This window comes from Nerophis ophidion, linkage group LG27 (genome assembly GCF_033978795.1).
Source record: "Nerophis ophidion isolate RoL-2023_Sa linkage group LG27, RoL_Noph_v1.0, whole genome shotgun sequence".
In the NCBI taxonomy this organism is placed as follows: Eukaryota; Metazoa; Chordata; class Actinopteri; order Syngnathiformes; family Syngnathidae; genus Nerophis; species Nerophis ophidion.
Genome location: NC_084637.1, coordinates 35725430 through 35736512, shown reverse-complemented (window position 1 = coordinate 35736512; position 11083 = coordinate 35725430). Strand labels below are relative to the sequence as shown.

Genomic DNA, 11083 nt, shown 5'->3' with positions numbered 1-11083 from the left:
CACACACACACACACACACACACACACACACACACACACACACACACACACACACACACACACACACACACACACACACACACACACACACATACATATCCGCTCCATCTTCCCACGACCTGAGTGAGTGAGTGTGTGATCCCTCAGGAGGATGTTTGAACCTGCTAACATTGTCACAGCACTATGTTGGCTAACACACACACACACACACACACACACACAATATATATATATATATATATATATATATATATATATATATATATATATATATATATATATATATATATATATATATATATATATATATATATATATATATCAATCAATCAATCAATGTTTATTTATATAGCCCCAAATCACAAATGTCTCAAAGGACTGCACAAATCATTACGACTACAACATCCTCGGAAGAACCCACAAAAGGGCAAGGAAAACTCACACCCAGTGGGCAGGGAGAATTCACATCCAGTGGGACGCCAGTGACAATGCTGACTATGAGAAACCTTGGAGAGGACCTCAGATGTGGGCAACCCCCCCCCCTCTAGGGGACCGAAAGCAATGGATGTGGAGCGGGTCTAACATGATACTGTGAAAGTTCAATCCATAGTGGCTCCAACACAGCCGCCAGATATATATATATATATATATATATATATATATATATATATATATATATATATATATATATATATTCATTTTTTGATATTTATTCTGTTATTTTGAAATGTTGAGAAGTCTTCCTGTGGTGAGAGTACAGCATACAGACAAGTGACAAGTTGGATTCATGTATTCATATTTATTCTTTTACTTTCATGATGACAACTACACTATGTTACATACAGCTGGCTAGTTAGGCAGTTGGGTAGTTAGTTAGTTAGTTAGTTAGTTACTTGGTTGGTTGGTTAGTGCAGTGAGTGGTGTTTAGAATTGAGGTCCCTCCTTCTTGAGCGTCTTGTAGTCCGTGGTGATGGTGACAAACTACAACACAACACAACACAACATTACTACATCACCGCATACAAGTACTACATCACCACATACAAGTACTACATCACCACATACAAGTACTACATCACCACATACAAGTACTACATCACCACATACAAGTACTACATCACCACATACAAGTACTACATCACCACATACAAGTACTACATCACCACATACAAGTACTACATCAGCACATACAAGTACTACATCAGCACATACAAGTACTACATCAGCACATACAAGTACTACATCACTGCATACAAGTACTACATCACCACATACAAGTACTACATCACTGCATACAAGTACTACATCACCACATACAAGTACTACATCACCACATACAAGTACTACATCACCACATACAAGTACTACATCACCACATACAAGTACTACATCAGCACATACAAGTACTACATCAGCACATACAAGTACTACATCACTGCATACAAGTACTACATCACTGCATACAAGTACTACATCACTGCATACAAGTACTACATCACTGCATACAAGTACTACATCACCACATACAAGTACTACATCACCACATACAAGTACTACATCACCACATACAAGTACTACATCACCACATACAAGTACTACATCACCACATACAAGTACTACATCACCACATACAAGTACTACATCACCACATACAAGTACTACATCAGCACATACAAGTACTACATCAGCACATACAAGTACTACATCAGCACATACAAGTACTACATCACTGCATACAAGTACTACATCACCACATACAAGTACTACATCACTGCATACAAGTACTACATCACCACATACAAGTACTACATCACCACATACAAGTACTACATCACCACATACAAGTACTACATCACCACATACAAGTACTACATCAGCACATACAAGTACTACATCAGCACATACAAGTACTACATCACTGCATACAAGTACTACATCACTGCATACAAGTACTACATCACTGCATACAAGTACTACATCACTGCATACAAGTACTACATCACTGCATACAAGTACTACATCACCACATACAAGTACTACATCACTGCATACAAGTACTACATCACTGCATACAAGTACTACATCACTGCATACAAGTACTACATCACTGCATACAAGTACTACATCACTGCATACAAGTACTACATCACTGCATACAAGTACTACATCACCACATACAAGTACTACATCACTGCATACAAGTACTACATCACTGCATACAAGTACTACATCACTGCATACAAGTACTACATCACTGCATACAAGTACTACATCACTGCATACAAGTACTACATCGCTGCATACAAGTACTACATCACCGCATACAAGTACTACATCACTGCATACAAGTACTACATCACTGCATACAAGTACTACATCACTGCATACAAGTACTACATCACTGCATACAAGTACTACATCACTGCATACAAGTACTACATCACTGCATACAAGTACTACATCACCACATACAAGTACTACATCACTGCATACAAGTACTACATCACTGCATACAAGTACTACATCACTGCATACAAGTACTACATCACTGCATACAAGTACTACATCACTGCATACAAGTACTACATCACTGCATACAAGTACTACATCACCACATACAAGTACTACATCACTGCATACAAGTACTACATCACTGCATACAAGTACTACATCACTGCATACAAGTACTACATCACTGCATACAAGTACTACATCACTGCATACAAGTACTACATCACTGCATACAAGTACTACATCACTGCATACAAGTACTACATCACTGCATACAAGTACTACATCACCACATACAAGTACTACATCACTGCATACAAGTACTACATCACTGCATACAAGTACTACATCACTGCATACAAGTACTACATCACAGCATACAAGTACTACAACAGTAGTTCTCAACCTTTTTTCAGTGATGTACCCCCTGTGAACATGTTTTTAATCCAAGTCCCCCTAATCACAGCAAAGCATTTTTGGTTGCAAAAAAGAGATAAAGCAGTAAAATACAGCACTATGTCATCACTTTCTGATTTATTAAATTGTATAACAGTGCAAAATATTTGTAGTGGTCTTTCTTCAACTATTTGGAAAAAAAAATAACTAAAAACTTGTTTAAAGATGAACAAGTGAATCAATTCTAAATGCATATTTCTCCACATAGAAGTAATCATCAACTTAAAGAGCCCTCTTTGGGGATTGTAATAGAGATCCATCTGGATTCATCAACTTACTTATAAACATTTCTTCACAAAAAAAGAAATCTTTAACATCAATATTTATGGAACATGTCCACAAAAAAATCTAGCTGTCAACACTGAATATTGCATTGTTGCATTTCTTTTCACACTTTATGAACTTACATTCATATTTTGTTGAAGTATTATTCAATAAATATAGTTATAAAGGATTTTTTAATTGTTGCTATTTTTAGAATATTTAAAAACAAATCTCACGTACCCCTTGGCATACCTTCAAGTACCCCCATTTGAGAACCACTGCTCTACAAGTACTATGTGTGTAGTACATCACCTTGTACTGTGTACTGCAAGTACTATGTGTGTAGTACATCACCTTGTACTGTGTACTGCAAGTACTATGTGTGTGTGTGTAGTACATCACCTTGTACTGTGTACTGCAAGTACTATGTGTGTAGTACATCACCTTGTACTGTGTACTGCAAGTACTATGTGTGTAGTACATCACCTTGTACTGTGTACTGCAAGTACTATGTGTGTAGTACATCACCTTGTACTGTGTACTACAAGTACTATGTGTGTGTGTGTAGTACATCACCTTGTACTGTGTACTGCAAGTACTATGTGTGTAGTACATTACCTTGTACTGTGTACTGCAAGTACTATGTGTGTAGTACATCACCTTGTACTGTGTACTGCAAGTACTATGTGTGTAGTACATCACCTTGTACTGTGTACTGCAAGTACTATGTGTGTAGTACATCACCTTGTACTGTGTACTGCAAGTACTATGTGTGTAGTACATTACCTTGTACTGTGTACTGCAAGTACTATGTGTGTAGTACATCACCTTGTACTGTGTACTGCAAGTACTATGTGTGTAGTACATCACCTTGTACTGTGTACTGCAAGTACTATGTGTGTGTGTGTAGTACATCACCTTGTACTGTGTACTGCAAGTACTATGTGTGTGTGTGTAGTACATCACCTTGTACTGTGTACTACAAGTACTATGTGTGTGTGTGTAGTACATCACCTTGTACTGTGTACTGCAAGTACTATGTGTGTAGTACATCACCTTGTACTGTGTACTGCAAGTACTATGTGTGTAGTACATCACCTTGTACTGTGTACTGCAAGTACTATGTGTGTAGTACATTACCTTGTACTGTGTACTGCAAGTACTATGTGTGTAGTACATCACCTTGTACTGTGTACTGCAAGTACTATGTGTGTAGTACATTACCTTGTACTGTGTACTGCAAGTACTGTGTGTAGTACATTACCTTGTACTGTGTACTGCAAGTACTATGTGTGTAGTACATCACCTTGTACTGTGTACTGCAAGTACTATGTGTGTAGTACATCACCTTGTACTGTGTACTGCAAGTACTATGTGTGTAGTACATCACCTTGTACTGTGTACTGCAAGTACTATGTGTGTAGTACATCACCTTGTACTGTGTACTGCAAGTACTATGTGTGTAGTACATCACCTTGTACTGTGTACTGCAAGTACTATGTGTGTAGTACATCACCTTGTACTGTGTACTGCAAGTACTATGTGTGTAGTACATTACCTTGTACTGTGTACTGCAAGTACTATGTGTGTAGTACATCACCTTGTACTGTGTACTGCAAGTACTATGTGTGTGTGTGTAGTACATCACCTTGTACTGTGTACTGCAAGTACTATGTGTGTGTGTGTAGTACATCACCTTGTACTGTGTGCTACAAGTACTATGTGTGTGTGTGTAGTACATCACCTTGTACTGTGTACTGCAAGTACTATGTGTGTAGTACATCACCTTGTACTGTGTACTGCAAGTACTATGTGTGTAGTACATCACCTTGTACTGTGTACTGCAAGTACTATGTGTGTAGTACATTACCTTGTACTGTGTACTGCAAGTACTATGTGTGTAGTACATCACCTTGTACTGTGTACTGCAAGTACTATGTGTGTAGTACATTACCTTGTACTGTGTACTGCAAGTACTGTGTGTAGTACATTACCTTGTACTGTGTACTGCAAGTACTATGTGTGTAGTACATCACCTTGTACTGTGTACTGCAAGTACTATGTGTGTGTGTGTAGTACATCACCTTGTACTGTGTACTGCAAGTACTATGTGTGTAGTACATCACCTTGTACTGTGTACTGCAAGTACTATGTGTGTAGTACATCACCTTGTACTGTGTACTGCAAGTACTATGTGTGTAGTACATCACCTTGTACTGTGTACTGCAAGTACTATGTGTGTAGTACATTACCTTGTACTGTGTACTGCAAGTACTATGTGTGTGTGTGTAGTACATCACCTTGTACTGTGTACTGCAAGTACTATGTGTGTAGTACATTACCTTGTACTGTGTACTGCAAGTACTGTGTGTGTAGTACATCACCTTGTACTGTGTACTGCAAGTACTATGTGTGTAGTACATTACCTTGTACTGTGTACTGCAAGTACTATGTGTGTAGTACATCACCTTGTACTGTGTACTGCAAGTACTATGTGTGTAGTACATCACCTTGTACTGTGTACTGCAAGTACTATGTGTGTAGTACATTACCTTGTACTGTGTACTGCAAGTACTATGTGTGTAGTACATCACCTTGTACTGTGTACTGCAAGTACTATGTGTGTGTGTGTAGTACATTACCTTGTACTGTGTACTGCAAGTACTATGTGTGTAGTACATCACCTTGTACTGTGTACTGCAAGTACTATGTGTGTGTGTGTAGTACATCACCTTGTACTGTGTACTGCAAGTACTATGTATGTAGTACATCACCTTGTACTGTGTACTGCAAGTACTATGTGTGTAGTACATTACCTTGTACTGTGTACTGCAAGTACTATGTGTGTAGTACATTACCTTGTACTGTGTACTGCAAGTACTATGTGTGTAGTACATCACCTTGTACTGTGTACTGCAAGTACTATGTGTGTAGTACATTACCTTGTACTGTGTACTGCAAGTACTATGTGTGTAGTACATCACCTTGTACTGTGTACTGCAAGTACTATGTGTGTAGTACATTACCTTGTACTGGTAAGTGGGAGGAAGTTTGTTCCAAGGTTCAGGATTACTGCTCTTGTTCCATCTGAAAGAAAAAAAACATCTTCTAATTCTTCTTCTCCAAAAACATCACATACTACTCTTAGTACTACTTGTTGTAGTAGTAGTAGCAATAGTATCAGTAAGTGTTGTAGTAGTAGTGGTTGTAGTACTGTAGTAGAAATGTAGTACTAGTAATAGTAAGAGGAGGAGTAATAATAATAGTAGTCGTACTCTAGTAATAGTAGTAGTAGTTCTGTAGTAGCAGAAAGAGTAGTAGTAGAAGTAGTAGTAATAATAGTAGTAGTACTGTAGTAGTACTAATAGTAGTACTGTTGTTGTAGTAGTATTAGTAATACTGTTGTAGTAGTTATAGTAATGTAGAAGTATTAGTAATAATAGAAGTAGTAGTACTGTAGTAGTAATAATAGTAGTACAGTATTAGTAGTAGTAGTACTAGTAGTAGTACAGTAGTAGTAGAAGTCGTAGTAGTAATAATAGTAGTAGTAATAGTGATAGCAGTACTGTTGTAGTAGCAGCATTAGTAGTAGTACTGTTGTAGTAATAACAGTAGTAGTACAGTAGTAGAAGTAGTAGTAGTAGTAGTATTAGTGCTGTTATTGTAGTAGTACGATTGTTGTAGTGAAAGCAGTAGTAGTAGTAGTAATATTAGTAGCCCTGTAGTAGTAGTACTGTTGTAGTAGTAGCAGTAATAGTAGAAGTAGTAATAGTTGTAGTGTAGTAATAGTAGCAGTGGTAGTAGTAGTATGTGAAACTATAGTAGTAATAGTAGCAGTGGTAGTAGTAGTATGTGAAACTATAGTAGTAGTACTATAGAGGTAGTAGTAGTAGTAGGAGCAGTAGCAGTAATAGTAGTAGTAGAAGCAATAGTAGCAGTAGTAATAGGTGAAACTATAGTAGTAGTACTGATTAGTAGTACGGCTATGGTAGTACTAATAGTTAGTAGTACTGTAGTGGTAATAGTACCAGTTAGTCGTACTGTAGTACTTTAGTAGTAGTAGTGGTACTGTAGTACAATAGTAGTAGCAGTACATTAGTAGTACTGCTGTAGTAGTACTGTAGTACAATAGTAGTAGCAGTAGTTAGTAGTAGTAGTACTGTAGTAGCAATAGTAGTAGTTGTAGTAGTGTAAGAGTAGTAGTAGTAGTAGTAGTTGTAGTAATAGTAGTAGTAGTATAAGAAGAAGCAGAAGTAGTAGAAGTAGTAGTAGTAGTACTGTCGTAGTAGTAGTAGTGGTAGTAGTAGTACTGTCGTAGTAGTAGTAGTGGTAGTAGTAGTACTGTCGTAGTAGAAGTAGTAGTAGTTGGTGAATGTGTATGTCAGAATGGATCTGACTATTATTTAAAAAGGTTGATCCTTCTTGTCCCCTAAAGCAGTCGTCCCCAACCAAGAGGAGTAATGGGAATAAGTGGATTATATTTATATAGCGCTTTTCTCTAGTGACTCAACATAGTACTTATTAGAAGTACTACTATGGTAGCAGTACCAGTTAGTAGTAATGTAGTACTTATAGATTATACACAATAATAGTACACAATATTTTATACTTTATACACAATAATAATACACAGTATTGTATACATAATACACACTAATGCTACACAATAATATATACGGTGTACACACTAAAAGTATACACTGTTGTATACTTTGTATACACTAATAGTACACACTATTGTATACTATGTACACACTAATAGTGCACAATATTCTATACTCTGTATATATTTATACACTATTTTTGATGTTGTACACAGTAATACAACACAATATTTTATACTTTGTACACACTAATAGTACACATTATTGTATACTTTGTACACACTAATAGTACATAGTATTTTGTACTTTGTACAGACAAATAGTACACAATATAATATACTTTGTACACACCAATAGTACACACTATTTCATACTTTTTACACACTAATACTACACACTATTTTATACAGTGTACACACTAATAGTACACATTATTTTCTACTATGTACACACAAGCAGTACACACTATTTTATAAATTGTACACACGAATAATACACACTCTTTCATACTTTTTACACACTAATACTACACACTATTTTATACTGTGTACACACTAACAGTACACATTATTTTCTACTATGTACACACAGGTAGTACACAGTATTTTATAAATTGTACACATGAATAATACACACTATTTTCTACTTTGTACACACCAATAGTACACATTATTTTATACATTGTACACATTAACAGTATATATTTTTTACTTTGTACACACTAATAATACATAGTATTTCATACTTTATAGACACTAATAGTACTCAGTATCTTCTACTTTGAACACAAAAATAGTCCATAGTATTTCACACTTTGTACACACTAATAGTACATAGTATTTCATACTTTGTACACACTAATAGTACATAGCATTTCATACTTTATACAGAGTAATAGTATACACTATCTTCTACTTTGATCACACAAATAGTACACAGTATTTCATACTTTGTACACACCTAATAGTACATAGGTTGTCATACTTTGCACCTATTGTTTGGATCTTTAATGTGTGTATTCAGTCATGTGACTTCATTCAATAGGTTGACTTCTGGTCAAAGAAGTGGTGGTCAAGCAAAGCAAGGCAGTAACTGCGAAGTATTCCAGTACACAAGATATTACACTGTGAAGTATCGGAATACACAAGATATTACCAGTGTGAAGTTTGGGAGTACACAAGATATTACACTGTGAAGTATCGGAATACACAAGATATTACACTGTGAAGTATGGGAGTACACAAGATATTACACTGTGAGGTATCGGAATACACAAGATATTACCACTGTGAAGTATGGGAGTACACAAGATATTACACTGTGAGGTATGGGAGTACACAAGATATTACTACTGTGAAGTATGGGAGTACACAAGATATTACTACTGTGAAGTATGGGAGTACACAAGATATTACACTGTGAAGTATGGGAGTACACAAGATATTACACTGTGAAGTATGGGAGTACACAAGATATTACTACTGTGAAGTATGGGAGTACACAAGATATTACTACTGTGAAGTATGGGAGTACACAAGATATTACTACTGTGAAGTATGGGAGTACACAAGATATTACTACTGTGAAGTATGGGAGTACACAAGATATTACTACTGTGAAGTATGGGAGTACACAAGATATTACTACTGTGAAGTATGGGAGTACACAAGATATTACTACTGTGAAGTATGGGAGTACACAAGATATTACTACTGTGAAGTATGGGAGTACACAAGATATTACTACTGTGAAGTATGGGAGTACACAAGATATTACTACTGTGAAGTATGGGAGTACACAAGATATTACTACTGTGAAGTATGGGAGTACACAAGATATTACTACTGTGAAGTATGAGAGTACACAAGACATGTTACAAGAGGAGGCAGCATGGATCATTACAGTCTACTAGTGGTGACGAGACGCAGGGCCGCCATCTTGGAGTGGTGATCTGCTCCACTCAGTGCAAGACATTTGTCAGAAACAATCAACTGTCATTCATCTCAACTCACTCAATATTACTCATATTCACACACTTATTTCTCACTCAATATCACTCATATTCACACACTTATTTCTCACTCAATATTACTCATATTCACACACTTATTTCTCACTCAATATCACTCATATTCACACACTTATTTCTCACTCAATATTACTCATATTCACACACTTATTTCTCACTCAATATCACTCATATTCACACACTTATTTCTCACTCAATACCACTCATATTCACACACTTATTTCTCACTCAATACCACTCTGGAGGAGGGGGTGGGGGTTGGGGGGGTCATCCTCCCTGGAGGGGGGTCATCCCCCCCCCACAACATTTCTTCTACCGCTTGTCCCCAAAAGTATGGATGGATGGCAGTAAGTTTTACTGCTTGACCACCACTTGACCACCACTTCCTGCCTCGCATGTCTAATGAGCCGCACGTGACGTCAGTGGAATAAAAGCTGGGTGTGTCACTTACGTCACATGGGGGCCTCTGGCCAATCGTATCAGGTAGAGAGAAGCTCCGCCCATTCCCAAAACGATGAAGAACAACTGTGGGATCAGCTGAAACACACACACACACACACACGCACACGCACACGCACACGCACACGCACACACACACACACACACACACACACACACACACAAAGTGTTATTTTAAAAATGAAAAAATAAGATTTTACAACATTTTATCACTAATTAGTATTTATATAAATGTCATATTTATATATGTACATGCTGTACATGTGTATACTGTACATGTATGTACATGCTGTACATGTGTATATAGTGTACATGTGTATATAGTGTACATGGGTATAGTGTACATGTATGTACATGTGTATATAGTGTACATGTTTATAGTGTACATGTATGTACATGTGTATATAGTGTACATGTTTATAGTGTACATGTATGTACATGTGTATAGTGTACATGTGTAGTGTACATGTAAAACTGTACATGTATGTACATGTGTATAGTGTACATGTGAATAGTGTACATGTGAATAGTGTACATGTGTAGTGTACATGTAAAACTGTACATGTATGTACATGTGTATAGTGTACATGTGAATAATGTACATGTGTATAGTGTACATGTGAATAGTGTACATGTGTATAGTGTACATGTAAAACTGTACATGTATGTACATGCTGCACAAGTGTATAGTGTACATGCGTATAGTGTACATGTGTAGTGTACATGTAAAACTGTACATGTATGTACATGTGTATAGTGT

General features: G+C 36.6%; 1 protein-coding gene across 1 annotated transcript in view; it reads right to left on the bottom strand.

Annotated features, from left to right (window-relative positions):
- Nucleotides 1-784: 784 nt before the first annotated feature.
- ndufa4l2a (NDUFA4 mitochondrial complex associated like 2a) overlaps nt 785-11083 on the bottom strand; it is a 12391-nt gene continuing 2092 nt past the window's right edge. The window contains exons 2-4 of the mRNA XM_061889494.1: nt 10316-10401; nt 6258-6318; nt 785-981 (exon numbers count right to left, since the gene is read on the bottom strand). Of these exons, the coding sequence (XP_061745478.1) occupies nt 925-981; nt 6258-6318; nt 10316-10401 (204 nt within the window). The 3' untranslated portion in view covers nt 785-924. The remainder of the gene's footprint in view (nt 982-6257; nt 6319-10315; nt 10402-11083) is intronic.